At 41.8% G+C, this 23,007-nt stretch overlaps 1 protein-coding gene across 4 annotated transcripts; it reads right to left on the bottom strand.

Moving 5' to 3' along the window:
• Window positions 1-3,519: 3,519 nt before the first annotated feature.
• On the bottom strand, window positions 3,520-21,877 carry stm (starmaker). Of its 4 annotated transcripts, XM_028597478.1 has the most exons (15): window positions 21,814-21,877; window positions 16,642-16,700; window positions 16,485-16,502; window positions 13,181-13,216; window positions 12,860-12,898; window positions 12,695-12,724; window positions 12,485-12,514; window positions 12,065-12,091; window positions 10,585-10,614; window positions 10,339-10,365; window positions 8,389-8,845; window positions 7,045-8,346; window positions 5,828-5,884; window positions 5,603-5,652; window positions 3,520-4,064 (listed from the first exon to the last, which is right to left on the bottom strand). In XM_028597478.1, the coding sequence occupies exons 1-12, from the start codon at window positions 21,822-21,824 to the stop codon at window positions 7,314-7,316; spliced, it is 1,797 nt and encodes a 598-aa protein (XP_028453279.1). In that variant the 5' UTR covers window positions 21,825-21,877; the 3' UTR covers window positions 3,520-4,064; window positions 5,603-5,652; window positions 5,828-5,884; window positions 7,045-7,313. The 4 variants fall into 4 exon arrangements, with proteins under 4 accessions (XP_028453279.1, XP_028453276.1, XP_028453278.1 ...); XM_028597475.1 differs by having other exon boundaries at window positions 7,045-8,845; XM_028597477.1 differs by lacking the exon at window positions 12,065-12,091 and having other exon boundaries at window positions 7,045-8,845.
• Window positions 21,878-23,007: the final 1,130 nt, after the last annotated feature.

Genomic DNA, 23,007 nt, shown 5'->3' with positions numbered 1-23,007 from the left:
GTAAGTAGTAACTAAAGCTGTAACAGATGAATGTAGTGGAGTAACTAAAGTAAGTAGTAACTAAAGCTGTAACAGATGAATGTAGTGGAGTAACTAAAGTAACTAGTAACTAAAGCTGTAACAGATTAATGTAGTGGAGTAACTAAAGTAACTAGTAACTAAAGCTGGAACAGATGAATGTAGTGGAGTAACTAAAGTAACTAGTAACTAAAGCTGTAACAGATTAATGTAGTGGAGTAACTAAAGTAAGTAGTAACTAAAGCTGTAACAGATGAATGTAGTGGAGTAACTAAAGTAACTAGTAACTAAAGCTGTAACAGATGAATGTAGTGGAGTAACTAAAGTAACTAGTAACTAAAGCTGTAACAGATGAATGTAGTGGAGTAAAAAGTACAATATTTCTCTCTGAAATGTAGCGGAGTAGACGTAGAAAGTGGCATAAAAGGAAAAGACTCAAGTAAAGTACAAGTACCTCAACATTTGGACTGAAGTACAGTACTGGAGTAACTGTACTTAGTTACATTACACCACTGGCAGTCACAGAAAGTCTTCTACATGCCGGTCAACAGCTCATTAACAACAGCGGGGGCAGCGAGGGAAGAATGCTGCAACCTCCGAGAAATACGTGCATCTAAGTCTTCCACAAACGGAGGGAAAACACCCCTTACAACTCATAGTAAAGAGCCCTATTTTATCTTTCATTTATGTTTTTATTTAACCTTTATTTAACCAGGTAGGCTGTTGAGAACAGGTTCTCATTTACAATGGCAACCTGGCCAAGAAAAGCATAAGCATGCAGCACAACATACAGTTACACATTCAATACAATACAAGAATACAGAATACTATATGCTACATAAAGGCTACATAAAGTGCAGATTAAGTAGGTATTACAAAGCTGGCACAAACGTGTGGTGTAAGTAAGCCTAAGGATATGCGATAGAGATATGGTGATAACGCAGTATACATTAATAGACAGACAGTCTATCACAGCTTAAAGGGTCAAAATACAGTTATTGCAAATTGTGGACCAGTTAGTGATTAAGAACAGTTACAACACAATATACATAGTTAGACAGTCTGTAAGAAGCTAAAACATAGTGAAGAGCCAATATAAAGTTAGTGCAGGTTGTGCTCTAGTTAGTGATGTAGATCAGAAATAACACAGTAAACCTGAAAGGACAGGCTATAAGAATGCTGAATGTAGTAAATATACAGTTAGTGCAAATATAACAGAATTATACAATACACAGAAGAGTAGAAAATAGAAATCAATATACAGAAGAGTAGATGAGTGGTGCAAAAGGGCAGGTGTGGATTTGCATCTGAGCAAAAATGTAGTGGGACATGACAGAGATAATGGAGTTAAGGTGTGGAAGAAAACAGGGTGTGAATGATGGAGAGCAGTTAGCATGTACAGTGATCGGATATCTTAATGTAGCACTTGCTTTCTTCACCTACCTCCCTTGCTTTACTCCTCTTTCTTCACACTGACTGGTTCTTCCTTCCACCCTGTCCCCCCTAATTACCTGATTGAGGTCACCTGGTCACAGTCATTGTTTGATCTTCACATGAAGCATCAGCTGGGAGATTTCTAGTAACATGTCCAAGTTATTTATATGAAAAGAAAGGTCTATATCTGTAGGGATCCATCCCATAATGTTGTCAGACACTTACAATAATAATCTGAGTCTGTCAGCAGCAACAACAGAACTTTTAATGGACTCTAACTGATAGTTTGTGTTTCGGTTGCGGCCCGGTTCATGGCTGCTGGTTACAGCGTTCTCACTCAATACTGGACCACAGATTTAAAAAATTTCAAAGATTTTTGTTCACATTAGTGACTTAGACACTACTGCATGGGAAAATAAGGTCCAAGTTGAAAAATACAGACATTTAAACGTCTGTCAGAAACGTATTTATGCAATTTGGCACATATTTAATTAGATAATGCATCATTTGCATAACTTAAACTTAAAAGTTTATTGTTTTAATATAAATAATCAACTGGGGAAGTTTCATGGAGATATCTGTTAGTTAAAATATTTTCCCTATTCACCCATTAACATGGTCTGCAATGGGAAACCGGCATTACTGATTTCAGTATCTCTTCAGTACTTTCCACCAGTTGAATCTCTTTTTATATGTTATAGAGGAGACTTGCTTTCTTTCAGATTCTCCAACCCATCTTTGTCTTGTGTTGTCATTATCATTTGCATCACCATTTTGTGAAATAAAAATCTTTGTTAACTGAATTCTGTGTGGCTCATTCTGACTGTTTCCCTATGCAAGGTGTTGTCATGAAGGGGTCCGTATGACAGTGGTTCCCAACCTTTTTTCCTTGGCGCCCCCCTACTCATGTCTAAGAAAAGCTGAGCCCCCCCCCCCCCACCCAAAACCGAAGTTGAGGTAACTCTCGAGATAGAGCCTCTCTTTCTTTTTTGATACAGAGCTGTTATCAGCACTGTTTCTCCGCCATGTTTCAATCATAAAATAGTGATGCCGTGGCGGCAGGAAAATTGAGGATACAACAAAATATATAGTTTTCATACAGACTTTTGTATACATTAGATATTCTAGTGTATTATAATTTGTTTAACATGTGCAAAACATTTTTTTTTACCTCAACCTCAAACCAGATAAAGACTCGCGCCCCCCCTGTGATCTTTGCCGCCCCCCTGGGGGTGCCCGGACCCCAGGTTGGGAACCACTGCCGTATGATATGGTACCACTCATACAGCACCAAGAATAGGTGACTGTGAGCCCGGTACAGAGCATCGTGAGCTGCTGGTCGTTTCGGCGGACATTACGGTTAAGTTTAGGGCACAAAAACGACTAGTAAAGTTTAGAAAAAAGATGGTGGTTTGTATTAAAACTCTTCAGAGGAACAAAAGGTCAAAGTCTTGTGTTTCCCCGGGAGATAAACGGTGTTTTAGGACCCAAACATCCCACCCGACCTCCTCTCTAAGCGGCTCACAGAGTCCTTACATGGCAGCAGCCAGTGTGGCGCTGACAGTAATAACTACGTGGATACATATGAATTACAGAGATTAACTTTGGGAGCTATATGAACGGTTCATGAGAACAGGCTGCAGGACGAAGCCCATCAACCTCTTTAACACAACTGCATTATAACCTGTCGTATAGTCTGTCATTGACCTGTTATTACAGCTATACAGCCTGATTATATACCATACAGGAAGTAGCTTTAAAACTACAACAGGAGATGTCCTCGGCTGTTTCTGTCAGTAATGTAACCCTTACTGTGCAGTATCTCTACAGTTTACCTAAAACATTATTTTATTATTATCGTTTCCTCTGATCTCAAGTGTATCTATTACAATAATAATAATAATAATATAACAACTTATACAATACATTTGATGAAGTTACAGAGACGTAGTCTCTCTGATCTCAACTGTTTATACAATTACAGGTCAAAATCTACAATCAATGAATGATTACAATATTGTTATGTGTTCACAGATGCATCATAATAACGACTCGGGGACTCAGGGAGCAGTGAGAGAAGTTTTGACAGTTCAAACTTTATTAGCAATTCTTCTGAACACAAAAACAGAACAGATGGTTTAATGTGACGCAGAGGGACAGACAGACGGGCAGACAGGGGGACAGATGGGCAGACAGACAGGCAGATAGGGGGACAGATGGGCAGACAGAGAGAGGGACAGACGGGCAGACAGACAGACAGACAGATGGACAGAGAGGGCGACAGATTGGCAGACAGACAGGCAGATAGGGGGACAGATGGGCAGACAGACAGATGGGCAGAGAGGGGGACAGATTGGCAGACAGACAGGCAGAGAGGGGCACAGACAGACAGACAGACAGACAGACAGACAGACCGGCAGACAGATAGACAGACAGACAGACAGACAGACAGATTACAAACAGATATTTGATTGGTGTAAGACAGATTTTTCTAAACAAAAGCCAGAGTTTTGAAGAAAGCGGAGACAACCAGGTAGCTGAAGGTCGAAGTTTAGTTGCAGTTTAGCTTGTTGCTGCTGTCATAGCAACTGTGTTCCACTGCAGACTCGACTCTGATGGACAGAAAACACAAAAATACTTTGATCATTATTAATAAAACACCAGAGAAAAACCTCTCCATGTGATGGCCTAGCAAACTTTATCGTTTTTTCCACATGCTGTTGCAACAACAGTAATGTTAGAAAAACTACAACACCACACCGGATCATACGCCACACTGGTTTGGGCTCGCGAGCCGGCCAAAGAGTAGTAGGCTAATGTTTTCTGTCCAGGAGAATCGTTACAGTCCTTATTAGAAAAATGTAAAACCAAGCATCTCAGTTAGGTTAGGTAGGCCTACTTGGAGGAATTGTGAAATAATGACTAGATTCACACATTTTCCTTTTGTTTACAGTAAATAAATAAACAAATACAAATCTTAAAGTCAAGTTCATAAAGTAACTTTCTTTGCATTCATTTGATTCCCAATAAAGATACACTGGTAAGAACTGCTTTCCATTGTTAAAATGTACTTAAAAACAGTTCTGAAATGCAAAATAATAAAATGTTATTCATGTGATAAATCATGCGATTAATTGCGATTAACTATAGAAATTTGACGATTAATTGCGATTAAAAAAAAAAATATTTCAAATTCACTTAAAACAGAAATGTTTTTGACATTCAGAGACCGGATGTTGTCATTTCCAAGGCAACAGCGCCAGTGCTGCTTTCAGCACAGGCTAACATGACTTTGGATTCCTACTCTGAAGTGATTTTAGACATCTTGTCATGTGCAGAAATCTCTGTGTGCATATCATAGGGGAGTGGGGGTGCAAGAGGATCTTCTGCAAGAAACGTGAGGAGATTTTGGGCTGAAAATGGCTCAAACTTGATGTGACCATATATGGACTCATCTGACTCCACACTGAAGTTAGCTTCCGCTTCACAGCGCCTGATTCTTCTGCAATTGAGGGAAACCTCCTGAGCTACTGATCCTGAGGCTACATAAATATGGCTATGAAATACATCTCGAAATGAATAAATGAGGCAATATATATAAAGATATAAATTAAATAATATAGTTCAAATATAAAATAAAAATAAATCTTAAATTTAGTCTATACTGACGTGTGAGAAGCCTCCCTAGTCTCTTTGGTCTTTTTGGTAAAGCAACAGCTGATAATAAAGTTTCTGCCCATAGGTGGCGATAGTAAACAGTCCCCAGGTAAGATGGCCGCCGATTAACCCATTAGTAACCCTAACGTTGTGAAACAGTCCCAGTTTGGTTTAGACACCAAACCTACTAGTTAAGTTGATACAAAGATGGAGGTTTGGGTTCCAATTAGACGTGACTTCACTTCCTGAAGGTTACCACGTGACGCAGATCGTGACGTAGCTCCGTTTGGTCCCTAAAGTTAAAACCTCTCTGTTTCCAGCGGGACATGAACCCCCGGTCTATTGGGTGAAAGTCTCCCCCCTCCCCCAACCTGCCTCCTTACCAGGACATTTGGACATTTGAGCTTACTTCCTGCTTTGCTCCCGTCATAACTAATATGGCCACTAGAGTGCGCCGCCACTAGAAACCTAAATAAACAGTGTGTGCTGATACCTGCAGTCGGTGAGCTTCCACAGTTCAGAGGCTGAGCGTCTAATTCACAGCTAAAAGAAGAAAACAGAGATTTAAAAAGATCATAAAATAGGCCTAATAAATAAAATGTATCCAGAATGAAATCAAAGGTCTTCTACTGACACTGCGAACACTAAACTAAATTACTGTGACGCTGCTACTGGATCTTAGCTGTGATTGGCTGTGAGATGGAGTGATGACGTTTACCTTTTGCGGTGGTGGAGGTGGAGTCGTCCTGTTTGTCTGGTTGGTCGACAGATGGCTCTACAGACAGAAACAACAGAAACAGACAAAGGATATAACTCCGGGTCTCTTCGGTGTACTTTATTTGTTTCTTGTTGATAGCTTAATATACTGACGAGCACTCCTGTACTAGCTTCTCTGCATTGGCTTCCTGTACAATCCAGGATTGAATTTAAAATCCTTCTCCTGACCTACAAAGCTCTAAATGGTCAAGTACCATCATATCTTGAAGAGCTCTTAGTACCTTATTGTCCCACTAGAGCACTGCGCTCCCAGAATGCAGAGTTACTTGTGGTTCCTAGGGTGTGCATTGATGTCCCAGAAATGCTTGTCACTAATTTAGCTCCAGGGAGCTTATTCCCCAGAATTCTTATGTTTTCACGCCTCACAGTTTTCCTTGGATTGGGGTGGCACCTGGATCATGATTGCAGCTGCCACCGTGGTCCTGCTATGCCCTGTAACAGTGTCTCTGTATATCTGTATCCTTATATCTGTATCAGTGTCTCTGTATATCAATATCTTTATATCTGTATTTCTGCATATCTGCATCAGTGCCTCGGTATATCTGTATAGATAGATAGATTTTTTATTGATACCAAGAAAATGGGAAATTCCAGTGTCGCAGCAGCAAAATATCAGACACACAGCACACATACAGAATATACATGAAATAATAGGATAGAATATACATGAAATAATAATAGGATAGAATATAAGAACAAATAATTTAAAATATATACAAGTTGGGAATAAAAAATATACAACTGTTTAACTAGTATTGAGTTTAGGTATCCTATCTGTATATCTGTATCAGTGTCTCTGTGTCTCTGTATCAGTATCTCTGTATATATGTATATCTGTATATCTGTATTTCTGTATATCTGTATATCTGCATCAGTGCCTCTGTGTCCCAACCAGCAGCCCCAGATGGCTGGCCACAAAGACCCTGGGTCTGTCTGAGGTTTCTGTCTGTTTAAAGGAAGTTTTTTCTCTCTGCTGTCCCACCAAATGCTCTTGGGGGATAATAGTTGTGTCTCTGTAAATTATTGTCTTTTTATAATTTCTGAATTCTCAATGCTCTGAATTGACCAACAGTGGCTACAAACCTATTTTCCCCTGGCAGGACAATAAAGCTGAACTGAACTCTAACCAATGTTGGCATCCTGGCCGTCACAGTTTACCTTTAGTGGAGATGGGAGTTTCTGGACTCTGCTCCTTCGGTTCCACAGTGTCCGAGTTTGCAGAGTCGTCTTGAATCACCTCCACAGAGTCTTGTGTGCCATTGATGCCCTTGCTCTCAGACCCAGGTTTGCCGTTTTCACCATTAGTCTGACTGTCTTCATCACTCAGAGTAACGTTTTTGTCGTCACTTATGCTGTCATCATCTGACATTATAGGATCAATTTCACCTCCCTCTACCTTATCTTCCCCTACCACCTCTGCTGGTTCCTCACTCCCTGCTTCGCCCCCCCTCCATCTGGCTGTTAGTGTTCTGGCTGATGCTATCATCTGGTTTTACTACATCAACCTCAGCATCAGTCTGATCGTCAGAATCTATCTTAGCGTCAGAATCATCGTCAACCAGAGAGTCAGACCCTGTCTTAGCATCAGACTCTTCCCCAGAATCAGTCTTAGCATCAGAATCATCATCAACCAGAGAGTCAGACCCTGTCTTAGCGTCAGACTCTTCCCCAGAATCAGTCTTAGCGTCAGAATCATCGTCAACCAGAGAGTCAGACCCTGTCTTAGCGTCAGACTCTTCCCCAGAATCAGTCTTAGCATCAGAATCATCATCAACCAGAGAGTCAGACCCTGTCTTAGCATCAGACTCTTCCCCAGAATCAGTCTTAGCGTCAGAATCATCGTCAACCAGAGAGTCAGACCCTGTCTTAGCATCAGACTTTTCCCCAGAATCAGTCTTAGCATCAGAATCATCGTCAACCAGAGAGTCAGACCCTGTCTTAGCATCAGACTTTTCCCCAGAATCAGTCTTAGCGTCAGAATCATCGTCAACCAGAGAGTCAGACCCTGTCTTAGCATCAGACTTTTCCCCAGAATCAGTCTTAGCGTCAGAATCATCGTCAACCAGAGAGTCAGACCCTTCATCAGAATCATTGTCAGAATCAGTCTCAGTATTAGCATCAGTCTTAGTGTCAGACCCTTCATCAGAATCCGTCTTAGCATCAGTCTTAGCATCAGACCCTTCATCAGAATCAGTCTTAGCATCAGTCTTAGTGTCAGACCCTTCATCAGAATCAGTCTTAGCATCAGTCTTAGCATCAGACCCTTCATCAGAATCAGTCTTAGCATCAGTCTTAGCATCAGACCCTTCATCAGAATCAGTCTTAGCATCAGTCTTAGCATCAGACCCTTCATCAGAATCAGTCTTAGCATCAGACCCTTCATCAGAATCAGTCTTAGCATCAGCCTTGTTGTCAGACCCTTCATCAGAATCAGTCTTAGCATCAGTCTTAGCATCAGACCCTTCATCAGAATCAGTCTTAGCATCAGTCTTAGCATCAGACACTTCATCAGAATCAGTCTTAGCGTCAGAATCATCGTCAACCAGAGAGTCAGACCCTTCATCAGAATCATTGTCAGAATCAGTCTCAGTATTAGCATCAGTCTTAGTGTCAGACCCTTCATCAGAATCAGTCTTAGCATCAGTTTTAGTGTCAGACCCTTCATCAGAATCAGAATCAGTCTTACCATTAGACTCATCCTCAGAATCAGTCTTAGCCTCAGAGTTATGTCCCTCTTCCTTCACTTCCTTCTCCTCTGCTTGTTCCTCACTCCTTATGTCATCCCCCTCCACCTCCTGGCTGTCATCATCCTTGCTGATGCTATCATTAGGTTTAAGTAAGTCTTCCTCATCGTCAGTCTCTGTCTTAGAGTCAGAGTCAGAGTCCGTCTCAGAGTCAGAGTCAGTGATCAACTTCTCGTCACTGTTGTCGTCACTTTTAGCAGAATCGTCCTCGGGATCTGAGGATGGAAGATGTTGCACATTCATCAATTATTTGTGATCAAATGCGTCAACAAGCCAATCAGTGTGCTGCTCTTTTGGTGGTCAGGCGGCTGTGTAACATTATTGACTGTTGAAGATATGTTAGCAGTAACTGTAGTTGTTTCTGTATAAGTCATAGTAATGCCGTATATTGTGTAGGCCGGGACCAACCTCTGAAACAAACCTATGTTCCTAACAATGAGAGCAATGCTCCCACCAAATTTTGTGAACATCAAAGGACCTTTATCCAAACCCTGGTGTGTCTTTGGGGGCACTATGGAGCCGCTGGCCACGGCCAAGGAAAACCACTGCAGAACTTTGCAATCTTCGCCCGGTCTGACATGTGTGCCAAGTTCTGTTAGTTTTGAAGCAACCCACTCCACTCAGAAATGGAATTGCACAGCAGAAAAATAATAATCTCTACATAAAAAATAGGTTCCTCCCACTTTCAGTGCCAGGGCTCCAATAAATAGTTTGAGCACTTCTTACAGAAAGATCACAGCCATGTTCATGTTCATAACTTGGAGCACCTGTGGCTTAGGGGTAGAGAAGTTGGCCATTAATCAGAAGGACAGTGGTTTGATCCCAAAGATGGAGCCCAGATGGAGCCCAGACCTGCAGACTTTGCCAGTTCATGCTGATAGCCAGACTGATCTGTTGTGCAGTGATTCTGTACTGCAGGGCCTCTGACCTTGATCATAACTGTAGTTATAACTGAGCATAAACCAACAGGAAATAAGGACTGTAGATAAACAAATTATAATAATATATTACCCTACAATACATTTAACTAATGCTTTATCTAAAGCAACTGCCATTCACACACACGGATGGGGCAGCGCCAGGAGCAATTTCTAGTTCAGTGTTTTTCACAAGGACAATTTGAAATGCAGGTTGCAGGGGCCACCTTTACAGCTAGCACACAAACAACTTTAGCTCACACACAGACAACTTTTGGGGAGAAAAATCAAGTTGAAAGTTGAAGTTGAAGAAAGTGGAGTATCTGCATGCATTCTTGATATATGGCCTAAACGGCCCCTCATACCCATTGACCATGTGATCACTTGCCAATGAGCTATAAGAGACAGTTTAAAAGCAGCCATTTTGTACTTGTTAGGCATGTTTTAATGACTTAAAGCCAAGAAGATATTAAAGGTTGTTTAAACATTTCCTCTTGAGTGCCTCAGATTCCTTCAATCTTTTAATCCAGAAAATAATACACAGATTAAGTGAAAATATAAATAATGGTTAGTTGCAGCCCTAACAAAATTCATACATCTGTAAATTATGGTTGTTATTATCAAGTGCTTTGAGCAATTGCTAAGACTAGAAAATCATTAAGTACATCCCATTTACATAATTCATCTGATTTAATGATGTTATTTAATGCTGTGGTGTTCCATCAAATGAAAATATTATTCAATTAATTTAAGACACATTAGATTAAATTCATCCTAAATGACACACTGACCTTGTGCTTGAATTGTTGCAGCTGAATCTGAAACAAACAAACAGAAAAGTTTTCTTGTATGTTTTATTGAGTTTAACATCCTCATTCAGTGATATTGGTATCTCCCCTGAGTCTGACTCAGCTGTTTGTTGAACTGTTACAGAGGAAAAAAGACCTGAAATCATCAACCTCAAACAAACTAAAGACACCTGAGACAAAGACGTAGGAAGGAAATGTGAAGCTGACATCAGCAGAAAGACGGATTACCTTCATCAGAGGCACTGCTGTCAGCCACATCTGTGGAGATAAATCAACACATCATCCGCATAATGTTTAATCAAATCTTACCCTCTATTGAAACAACAATGTTTTAAGAAATAGACCGTTGTTTCTATATGAACTAATGAAAGGTTAAAGATAGGGTTGTTAACCATTTCTTATATACACTTTTGTGCGCATAGTCGTTGCCAGAGTTACGGCATGTTTACCGGACACACTCCGTAACTTATTTACCTAAAAGTGTCCAAATGCTTGTTGTAGGAGAGGTCCCTTGTTGAAAAACAAGTGTATACCGGTACATTTTTTTACCTGATCTAATTGTACCATTTGATGTACAACTGTGTACACTGCAAGACAAAATGGTAATTTTTCAATGTATATTACAGACATGTACTCATTGAAAGGATACTATTGTGAACTTTAAAGAGACAAAAGTGTACCATACCACACATAACTGTTTCTCAACTATTTATTAAACTCACCATAGTACTTTCTGTCCAGTACTAAACTAAACTCAGTACTTCTGGGCAGTATTAAACTCACCACAGTACTTTCTGGCCAGCGTTAAACTGTGAATGGAGGAGAACAGTTGCCACTGCTGCGTTTACTAACCGTCTGCCTGCTAAAAAGGCAGATCAAAGAAAGACCGAAGCTGGAAAAGCGGAAAATAAAAAGGCTGCAAACTAGAGTAAACATTAGCATAGTTGTTTGGCGATTGGAACAGCTGAGGGAGCTGAAAAGCATGAAAAGTGAAGCCGTGGTTGCCGTTTTTTTTTGGACAGGTAAATTATGTTTTGGGGGGATTTGTTGTTTTCAGGAAATGTCTTGTGCCTCAAGGAGATTCTACTTTCAAATCGTGCCAGCTTTACAACATTACCAACTCTGCCTTTACGTTAGGTAAGGGATGAAAGAAAAAGTGTAAGACTTTATAATAATGTTAGATGAATGATCATGAATTCATGCATGACTTCATGCCTTCACTCATGTAGTACTTCATCACTATCAGTAATGTACAAGGATTAATAGTATAGCATGCATGACCTAATGCAGGAACAATATGCTAATGCATCAATTAAGATATTTGAATCATCATGATTTCTGATTTATTAATAATGGTCATGTCATCTTCAAAAAACTGACCAGTCATAGCGGTATACATATATTCTGGAGATTTGTAGTCCACCAGGTCAACACTAAGACATGATCATAAATAAATCAGAAATCATGATGATTTTACATATCTTAATTGATGCATTAATTAACATATTGTTACTGCATTAGGTCATGCATGATATACTATTAATCACTGTACATTACTGATAGTGATGAAGTACTACATTCAATTCATTCTTTTTCATGCATGAGGTATTGAATGAATTCATGAGAATGTATGTACCATTATTATAAAGTGTTACCAGAAAAACTGTGATTTGTTTCCACATTGAATGAAGCACAACGACACACTGACCTAGTGCTTGAGTTGCTGCAGCTGAATCTGAAACAGACAAACAAAAAAAGTTTGGATGAGCTAGAGGCTGCCCCTTTTCCACATAGTGGTGGTTAGATGGCTGTGATTATAATAACAAAAGGTCAGTTCCTATTGCCACTTGGCCAGTGTGAATGCAAATGGAAAAACGGTTTTGGGGGAGAGTAGTTAGCAGAACTGTTTAGAAGTGGACTGGTTCTATAACTTTATTCCTGTAATTACTTGGTCGGAAAGAGGCTAATGGTTGGGAGGCAAACAAATGCAGGACTTTCGCCCAGGAGACCGGGATTCATGTGCCGTTCCTGTCCAGTGTGTCACTTAAACATACATTGTTTGACCCCACCCACCATCTTTCCCTAACCCGAACTAAGTGAAGCTGACATCAGCAGAAAGACGGATTACCTTCATCAGAGGCGCCGCTGTCAGCAACATCTGTGGAGATAAATCAACACATCATCAGCATAACGATGTAACACACTGTTTTACATCCAACCCGTCCTCCAAACCTTCCCTAACTGAATGTCAAAAAAGTTAGACAGACAGACAGGCAGACAGGTAGACAGACAGACAGACAGACAGACAGACAGACAGGCAGACAGGAAGACAGGTTACCTTCAGTCTCTGGGCTCACAGGAGCAGTAGTTGTCAAGAAAGTCAACATGTTGTTTAATGACATGATGTGATATAGTTTTACAGACTGACAGACAGACAGACAGACTGACAGACAGACACACAGACAGACAGACAGACAGACAGACAGACAGACAGACAGGTTACCTTGAGTCTGTCCATCAGATCTTGGGCTCTCAGTAGCATCTGTTGAGACAAGAAAATGGTTGTCTATTGTTTTTTGTGTAGTGTGTGTGTCTATGTGAGCGTGTAAGTGTGTGTGTGTGTCTGTCTGTCTGTGTGAGTGTGAATATATGTATCTGTGTGTATGTGTGAGTGTGTATGTGTGTGAGTGTTTTTGTGAGTGTGTATGTGTGTGTGTGTGTGTGTGTGTGTGTGTATGAGTGTGTGTGTGTGTGTGTGTGTGTGTGTGTGTGTGTGTGTGTGTGTGTGTGTGTGTGTGTGTGTGTGTGTGTGTGTGTGTGTTACCGTTGTTTATGTGATCCAGCAGCGGTGCACTTCTATCTGAAACAGCAGAGACAAACATTCATATATTACACTTTTTCTCAGTCGCTTTGGTACATTTCTCGAATTATGCTTGACATTTATAAAACAGTGAGTGCATTTCCCAAAACAATTCGTACAAATAGCAAAACACCATGGATTACCTGCAAAAGCCAGTCTCTTGTTCAAAATCCTTAGTTCATCTCTCAAAAGTAAATATCGGTGTCAATGAACATGTCAGTGCCATCAGAATGACAAGTTCTTGTGTCATTGTGTATAAGACAGTCAAACTGTTTAGTCATGTTGTTAATATAACATATAATATTGTTCTGATCTAATCTATGGCTAACATTTTGATGACATTGATTGTAAATTGTAGGTTACACCTTAGTGTATGTGGGAGTTTGATTGCAAGAGACTGGACAAGATTCACATTTACGCTTTTATTGTTTGCACTGTAATTTGTTGACTGACCATGTCTTTGTGATACAGAAAGGAAAAGACAGCACTGCATAGCACAGATAGACCAAGAAATGTGAACATAGGATATTTCCTTAGGGAAAACTGTACATGCAGTGCTGTAGGAATTACAGTGCAGTCATCCTACACCTCCTGACGTTCATTGTAACATTGTGTTGCACTCTGGCTTTATATATATATTTGTATACAGTACAGGCCAAAAGTTTGGACACACCTTCTCATTCAATGCGTTTCCTTTTTATTTTCATGACTATTTACATTGTAGATTCTCACTGAAGGCATCAAAACTATGAATGAACACATATGGAATTATTTACTTAACAAAAAAGTGTGAAATAACTGAAAACATGTCTTATATTTTAGATTCCTCAAAGTAGCCACCCTTTGCTTTTTTTGATAACTCTGCAAACCCTTGGTGTTCTCTCAATGAGCTTCATGAGGTAGTCACCTGAAATGGTTTTACCTTCACAGGTGGGCTTTGTCAGGGTTAATTAGTGGAATTATTTCCCTTATTAATATAGCAAAGGGTGGCTACTTTAAAGAATCTAAAATATAAGACGTTTTCAGTTATTTCACACTTTTTTGTTAATTACATAATTCCATATGTGTTCATTCATAGTTTTGATGCCTTCAGTGAGAATCTACAATGTAAATAGTCATGAAAATAAAAAGGAAACACATTGAATGAGAAAGTGTGTCCAAACTTTTGGCCTGTACTGTATACATATACTTGCCAGTCGATGGTTCATGAGATGCACCTTCGTTAGAGAAAGTCAAGATTCATCTGGGAGCAATTTACCAATTCAGGACAGATTTAGAAATAAAGTCTAATTGAAATGTATAGAAATATGCTTGACATAAAAACTGTAAAAAAGTACAACAAAAGAAATGAGATATAGTTTGTTCAGATTGTAATGAACACTGTGGCCTCTAGGGAACACTGTTACTCTGATGTGAGCGCTCTGATTGGCTGGTTTCTTTGGATTTAAGGTTGTTTTAAATTTTAATTAATGACGACCAACTCTCCTTCACGGCCAACATCGCTGCCACTACCTGATCGTGTAGATACATGCTGCATAACATCACAAGGATACGTCCCCTTCTAACGCAGAAGGTGGCTCAGGTTCTGGTTCAGGTTCTGGTTCAGGCTCTGGTCATCTCACGTCTAGACTACTGCTACTCCCTCCTGATTGGCCTGCCTGCATGCTCCCTCCTGATTGGCCTGCCTGCATGCTCCCTGCAGCTCATTCAGAACGCAGCAGCTCGGCTTGTCTTCAACATCCCCAAGTTCTCTTACACTACACCTCTCCTCCTCCTCCTCCTCTCTTCACTGGTTACCATCTCACACTACACCTCTCCTCCTCCTCCTCCTCTCTTCACTGGTTACCATCTCACACTACACCTCTCCTCCTCCTCCTCTCTTCACTGGTTACCATCTCACACTACACCTCTCCTCCTCCTCCTCCTCCTCCTCCTCTCTTCACTGGTTACCATCTCACACTACACCTCTCCTCCTCCTCCTCTCTTCACTTGTCAACATCTCACACTACACCTCTCCTCCTCCTCCTCTCTTCACTGGTCACCATCTCACACTACACCTCTCCTCCTCCTCCTCTCTTCACTGGTCACCATCTCACACTACACCTCTCCTCCTCCTCCTCTCTTCACTGGTCACCATCTCACACTACACCACTCCTCCTCCTCCTCTCTTCACTGGTCACCATCTCACACTACACTCCTCCTCCTTTCTTCACTGATCACCATCTCACACTACACCTCTCCTCCTCCTCCTCTCTTCACTGGTTACCATCTCACACTACACCTCTCCTCCTCCTCCTCTCTTCACTGGTTACCATCTCACACTACACCTCTCCTCCTCCTCCTCTCTTCACTGGTCACCATCTCACACTACACTCCTCCTCCTCCTCTCTTCACTGGTCACCATCTCACACTACACCTCTCCTCCTCCTCCTCCTCTCTTCACTGGTTACCATCTCACACTACACCTCTCCTCCTCCTCCTCCTCCTCCTCCTCCTCCTCTCTTCACTGGTTACCATCTCACACTACACCTCTCCTCCTCCTCCTCTCTTCACTGGTCACCATCTCACACTACACTCCTCCTCCTCCTCCTCTCTTCACTGGTCACCATCTCACACTACACCTCTCCTCCTCCTCCTCCTCTCTTCACTTGTCAACATCTCACACTACACCTCTCCTCCTCCTCCTCCTCTCTTCATTGGTCACCATCTCACACTACACCTCTCCTCCTCCTCCTCCTCTCTTCATTGGTCACCATCTCACACTACACCTCTCCTCCTCCTCCTCTCTTCACTGGTCACCATCTCACACTACACCTCTCCTCCTCCTCCTCCTCCTCCTCCTCTCTTCACTGGTTACCATCTCACACTACACCTCTCCTCCTCCTCCTCTCTTCACTGGTCACCATCTCACACTACACCACTCCTCCTCCTCCTCTCTTCACTGGTCACCATCTCACACTACACCACTTCTCCTCCTCCTTTCTTCACTGGTTACCAGTTCTTAAAGCTGCCCTTTCATATGGCTCTTGGTAGTTTTGCTTATTCAAAGCTAATGAACTTGCTCTTACTACTTGTTGTCTGGAGTTTGCAGCTTCAGGGTTGAAAGCAGCTAATTGGAAGTCGCTTTGGATAAAAGCATCAGCTAAATAACATGTAATGTAATGTAACCCACAGGGTATGATGTCATTTGTAGGCGGGACTTCTTCACAGGGTCAAAGGTCAAACATTCAACTAACTGCAGAGTTCATTCAAAAGTTTCTGTATTTACCGTCAGTTGTTGTTCCCTCTGAAAGACAAGAAGACTCGAGATCAGAGAGAGACAGACAGACAAACTGACAGACAGAGAGACAAACTGGACAGACAGAGAGACAGACAGACAGACAGTCAGAGAGACAGACAGACAGACAGACAGGTTTATATCTTACCTGGGACTGGAGCTGCGAGAGAAACTGCTGCGATGGCAACTAGCAGCAACAAAACACACCTGTAACACACACACACACACACACACACACACACACACACACACACACACACACACAATTTGCATGTTGTTTATGTTTTACATGTTGTTTATGTAGATAGTAGTCAGAATCATTAAGAAACACTGATAGAGATCTCCACAAACACAGAAGACAGTTTTCAGTAAAAGTAAAGTTTTTATCAAACAGAACACACCCACTAAAGCCAGCAGCAACACACAGTGTCTCAGTCTGTCTGATTGGTCTCTGGCCTAGTCTGTTAGTGTCTCAGTCTGTCTGATTGGTCTCTGGTCTTGTCTGTTAGTGTCTCAGTCTGTCTGATTGGTCTCTGGTCTTGTCTGTTAGTGTCTCAGTCTGTCTGATTGGTCTCTGGTCTTGTCTGTTAGTGTCTAGTGTCTAAGTCTGTCTGATTGGTCTCTGGCCTAGTCTGTTAGTGTCTCAGTCTGTCTGATTGGTCTCTGGTCTAGTCTGTTAGTGTCTCAGTCTGTCTGATTGGTCTCTGGCCTAGTCTGTTAGTGTCTCAGTCTGTCTGATTGGTCTCTGGTCTAGTCTGTTAGTGTCTCAGTCTGTCTGATTGGTCTCTGGCCTAGTCTGTTAGTGTCTCAGTCTGTCTGATTGGTCTCTGGTCTTGTCTGTTAGTGTCTCAGTCTGTCTGGTTGGTCTCTGGTCTAGTCTGTTAGTGTCTCAGTCTGTCTGATTGGTCTCTGGCCTAGTCTGTTAGTGTCTCAGTCTGTCTGACTGGTCTCTGGTCTTGTCTGTTAGTGTCTCAGTCTGTCTGATTGGTCTCTGGTCTAGTCTGTTAGTGTCCCAGTCTGTCTGATTGGTCTCTGGCCTAGTCTGTTAGTGTCTCAGTCTGTCTCTGGCCTAGTCTGTTAGTGTCTCAGTCTGTCTGATTGGTCTCTGGTCTTGTCTGTTAGTGTCTCAGTCTGGCTGATTGGTCTCTGGTCTAGTCTGTTAGCTTCTCAGTCTGTCTGATTGGTCTCTGGCCTAGTCTGTTAGTGTCTCAGTCTGTCTGATTGGTCTCTGGTCTTGTCTGTTAGTGTCTCAGTCTGTCTGATTGGTCTCTGGTCTTGTCTGTTAGTGTCTAGTGTCTAAGTCTGTCTGATTGGTCTCTGGCCAAGTCTGTTAGTGTCTCAGTCTGTCTGATTGGTCTCTGGTCTAGTCTGTTAGTGTCTCAGTCTGTCTGATTGGTCTCTGGCCTAGTCTGTTAGTGTCTCAGTCTGTCTGATTGGTCTCTGGTCTAGTCTGTTAGTGTCTCAGTCTGTCTGATTGGTCTCTGGCCTAGTCTGTTAGTGTCTCAGTCTGTCTGATTGGTCTCTGGTCTTGTCTGTTAGTGTCTCAGTCTGTCTGATTGGTCTCTGGTCTAGTCTGTTAGTGTCTCAGTCTGTCTGATTGGTCTCTGGCCTAGTCTGTTAGTGTCTCAGCCTGTCTGACTGGTCTCTGGTCTTGTCTGTTAGTGTCTCAGTCTGTCTGATTGGTCTCTGGCCTAGTCTGTTAGTGTCTCAGTCTGTCTGATTGGTCTCTGGCCTAGTCTGTTAGTGTCTCAGTCTGTCTCTGGCCTAGTCTGTTAGTGTCTCAGTCTGTCTGATTGGTCTCTGGTCTTGTCTGTTAGTGTCTCAGTCTGGCTGATTGGTCTCTGGTCTAGTCTGTTAGTGTCTCAGTCTGTCTGATTGGTCTCTGGTCTTGTCTGTTAGTGTCTCAGTCTGTCTGATTGGTCTCTGGTCTAGTCTGTTAGTGTCTCAGTCTGTCTGATTGGTCTCTGGCCTAGTCTGTTAGTGTCTCAGTCTGTCTGACTGGTCTCTGGTCTTGTCTGTTAGTGTCTCAGTCTGTCTGATTGGTCTCTGGCCTAGTCTGTTAGTGTCTCAGTCTGTCTCTGGCCTAGTCTGTTAGTGTCTCAGTCTGTCTGATTGGTCTCTGGTCTTGTCTTTTAGTGTCTCAGTCTGGCTGATTGGTCTCTGGTCTAGTCTGTTAGTGTCTCAGTCTGTCTGATTGGTCTCTGGTCTAGTCTGTTAGTGTCTCAGTCTGTCTGATTGGTCTCTGGCCTAGTCTGTTAGTGTCTCAGTCTGTCTGATTGGTCTCTGGTCTAGTCTGTTAGTGTCTCAGTCTGTCTGATTGGTCTCTGGTCTAGTCTGTTAGTGTCTCAGTCTGTCTGATTGGTCTCTGGCCTAGTCTGTTAGTGTGTCTCAGTCTGTCTGATTGGTCTCTGGTCTTGTCTGTTAGTGTCTCAGTCTGTCTGATTGGTCTCTGGTCTAGTCTGTTAGTGTCTCAGTCTGTCTGATTGGTCTCTGGTCTAGTCTGTTAGTGTCTCAGTCTGTCTGATTGGTCTCTGGCCTAGTCTGTTAGTGTCTCAGTCTGTCTGATTGGTCTCTGGTCTTGTCTGTTAGTGTCTCAGTCTGTCTGATTGGTCTCTGGTCTAGTCTGTTAGTGTCTCAGTCTGTCTGATTTGTCTCTGGCCTAGTCTGTTAGTGTCTCAGTCTGTCTCTGGCCTAGTCTGTTAGTGTCTCAGTCTGTCTGATTGGTCTCTGGTCTTGTCTGTTAGTGTCTCAGTCTGGCTGATTGGTCTCTGGTCTAGTCTGTTAGTGTCTCAGTCTGTCTGATTGGTCTCTGGTCTAGTCTGTTAGTGTCAAAGTCTGTGTGATTGGTCTCTGGTCTAGTCTGTTAGTGTCTCAGTCTGTCTGATTGGTCTCTGGCCTAGTCTGTTAGTGTCTCAGTCTGTCTGATTGGTCTCTGGCCTAGTCTGTTAGTGTCTCAGTCTGTCTGATTGGTCTCTGGCCTAGTCTGTTAGTGTCTCAGTCTGTCTCTGGCCTAGTCTGTTAGTGTCTCAGTCTGTGTGATTGGTCTCTGGTCTAGTCTGTTAGTGTCTCAGTCTGTCTCTGGCCTAGTCTGTTAGTGTCTCAGTCTGTGTGATTGGTCTCTGGTCTAGTCTGTTAGTGTCTCAGTCTGTCTCTGGCCTAGTCTGTTAGTGTCTCAGTCTGTGTGATTGGTCTCTGGTCTAGTCTGTTAGTGTCTCAGTCTGTCTCTGGCCTAGTCTGTTAGTGTCTCAGTTTGTCTCTGGCGTAGTCTGTTAGTGTCTCAGTCTAGATGATTGGTCTCTGGCCTAGTCTGTTAGTGTCTCAGTCTGTCTGATTGGTCTCTGGTCTAGTCTGTTAGTGTCTCGGTCTGTCTGATTGGTCTCTGGCCTAGTCTGTTAGTGTCTCAGTCTGTCTGATTGGTCTCTGGTCTAGTCTGTTAGTGTCTAGTGTCTCAGTCTGTGTGATTGGTCTCTGGCCTAGTCTGTAAGTGTCTAGTGTCTCAGTCTGTCTGATTGGTCTCTGGCCTAGTCTGTTAGTGTCTCAGTCTGTCTGATTGGTCTCTGGTCTAGTCTGTTAGTGTCTCAGTCTGTCTGATTGGTCTCTGGTCTAGTCTGTTAGTGTCTCAGTCTGTCTGATTGGTCTCTGGTCTAGTCTGTTAGTGTCTCAGTCTGTCTGATTGGTCTCTGGTCTTGTCTGTTAGTGTCTCAGTCTGTCCGATTGGTCTCTGGCCTAGTCTGTTAGTGTCTCAGTCTGTCTGATTGGTCTCTGGTCTAGTCTGTTAGTCTCGCAGTCTGTCTGATTGGTCACTGGCCTAGTCTGTTAGTGTCTCAGTCTGTGTGATTGGTCTCTGGCATCGTCTGTTGACAGGAAACAAAGAAAAGGTGCTTTGATCCGTGAGTCTGTTCAGAGCCAGCTCTGAGATTCACACCTTCACTAATCAAAGCACCTTTTCTTTGCTTTCTTTGTTGGAGCAGACAGCATTTAAATGCAAATCTAATCAGACAGACTGAGGGCCGAATGGCTCCTGTTGTTTCCTTTGAACTATAAAACCCAGAAACTCTCTCTGCTCAGAGAGAATCTGCAGCTTCTGGGATCTTTTAGCTTCACTAAATGGAGAATAAAACTAATGTGAACATCACAACTGGAGCTTTTCTTCAACAAGATCAATAAAATAAAGAACAGAACAGAACAAACAGAACAAACAGAAAGAACAGAGAGTAAAGAGAGTAATATGGTAAGGGCTTTGAGTAGTTGTTAAGACTAGAAAATACTTTACATTAAAAGAAAGTAGGAGGTGACAAACGTAACCTAAACATAACCTACAGGTAACCTAAAGGTAATGTAGTAACCTATGGGTGATAAATGTCAGGTGGTGAACTCCAGGTGAGCTGAGTGTGCAGCCTGAAGGGTTAAATGTCCTTCCCAGGACCAGGAAACAAAGCATCTCTTCTTCTCCAACGTATAGAGAGAAAGGAGCCTCCCGGATACTCAGAGAGACAGAAAGCTTTAAGTTCATCAGGAGAGTCGAGTGTCGGGTGAAAAGGCAGAGAAGACTGATGCTTTATTCTGAAACACTGAAGTCCTTTTACACCCAGATTTACTTCACAGACATAGTTTACAGAGACACACAGAGACACACAGGGACAGAGACACAGGGAGACAGATTTACACAAAGACAGAAAGAGACACAGGGAGACAGATTTACACAGAGACAGACAGAGAGACAAAGGGACAGAGACACACAGAGAAACAGGGAGACAGATTTACACAGACATAGAGAGACACACAGAGACAGAGATTTACACAGAGACAGACAGAGAGACAAAGAGACAGAGACACAGAGTGTGATGTTGGGAGCTGAGAGGAAAGTCTGAATTTTAATTAAAGGAGGAACGAGCGGTGAAGAACTACAGAGAAACTTTAAATAAATCCACTTTGTTTGACATATAGAATCTGAATCTGTCCTCAGATAGATACATATTTACTTTTAATAGATGTAGATTAAATAATAATTAGAAACAGAAACGTCAGGTTTCACTAACTCAATGTTCAAACATGACTCTGCATAATTACCCCCCGACTTATTAAAGCTTTCACATGTCTTAACGTGTTTCATTGACTTCTATTAAGTTCTCCAACCTTTCATAACCTTTCATAAACTTTCATTAAGTTTTATATTAGCAGCAGAGTTGTACGTGTGTGTGTGTGTGACATCTGATTAATTTCATCTGATCTGTGGAGCCTTTAAACTGAAATTAAAGTGAAATAAAATGTGCTTTAATAAAGTGAATAGTTGAAAGTTGATCCGAAGATTAAAACTCACCGTTGGAGCATTTTTCTGGTTCTTCAGGTTGACAGCAAACAGATTTCACAGAACTGAGTTTCTGATCTCCACTCAAAGAGAGCAGCAGCTTTTTATTCTCAAACTCTCTCCTCCTCCCCTCTCTCCTCCCCTCCCTCCTCTCTCCTCCCTTCCCTCCTCTGTTTTCAAACTCCAATTACGCGACTCTGAGAGCAGAATTTGGCAGATTTACCTACGTTGAAACTCAGAAACTCCCCCAGAACCCGAGAGGTTTTCTATTCAGGCGATGAAACAGGTTGCGGTAAAAAATCTAATCCTTGTTTTGCTTGATTTGCTAAACTCTACGATGGCTAAGGAACTCTTTGTTGACTTTTTAGGGCTTTATTTTGACCAAAGTGTGAAAAGAGTGACAAAAAAAGCAACCAAATGTATATATATAGCCTATTATAACTTTATTTTTCATTCTCCTCCAAACCTCAGAGAACACAGATGGGATGAGTTATATTTTGAATGTGCACAAAGTTTTGGACATGAGCAGAAATCTTGCTGAAACTGAAAAAAATATTACAGTCCAGGGGTTAATTAATAAATTTAAATGAATAAATGTATCATTGAGGTGAAAAATTGTCATTTGCACATTTAAGGAGGTTACTTCCTCAACAAAAGATGCAAAAGAGGAGGGAGGAGTAAATGATGCCTATAGGCTACATGTGTGCTGACTCAGATATAATTAGAAAGTTGATCTAATAGATGAAGTAATACAGAAAGCCTGACAGCCTTACTGCAAAATATTCTATTATGTTTTTATATTTGGATTGTAATGTTTCCCTTTACATGAAGATATTTCAGGCATATTAATTAAGAAAAAGTTAGAAATAAGTGCATAAAAATTCACCAAAATGCAGGAAATAAAGTGTTTGATGCTAAAAAAAACTGCCCCCCCCCCCCCACATGGCAACCAAAAGGCCAAGCGTGCCTTTTGGTTTCCAGGCCAGTTATGATTAGGCCAAGTGTTGGTGCCATCTCACTAACATCTACAAACTGGAAGCTAAAATGAACATACACTGGTCATTAAGATGGCGCCAGCAGCTCTGTATTTTTCTACCTCTTTTCAGTGTTTTTTGTTGTTATTTTTCTTGTCACTTCGACACTTTAAGCAAATGTGCAGCTCGAGATGTTCATATTTGTGACATTCGTAGTTTGCCTCTTGCTGTT

This window comes from Perca flavescens, chromosome 14 (genome assembly GCF_004354835.1).
Source record: "Perca flavescens isolate YP-PL-M2 chromosome 14, PFLA_1.0, whole genome shotgun sequence".
Classification (NCBI taxonomy): domain Eukaryota; kingdom Metazoa; phylum Chordata; class Actinopteri; order Perciformes; family Percidae; genus Perca; species Perca flavescens.
Note: the sequence above shows the minus strand (reverse complement) of the source record. Positions and strands in the feature narration are given on the sequence as shown.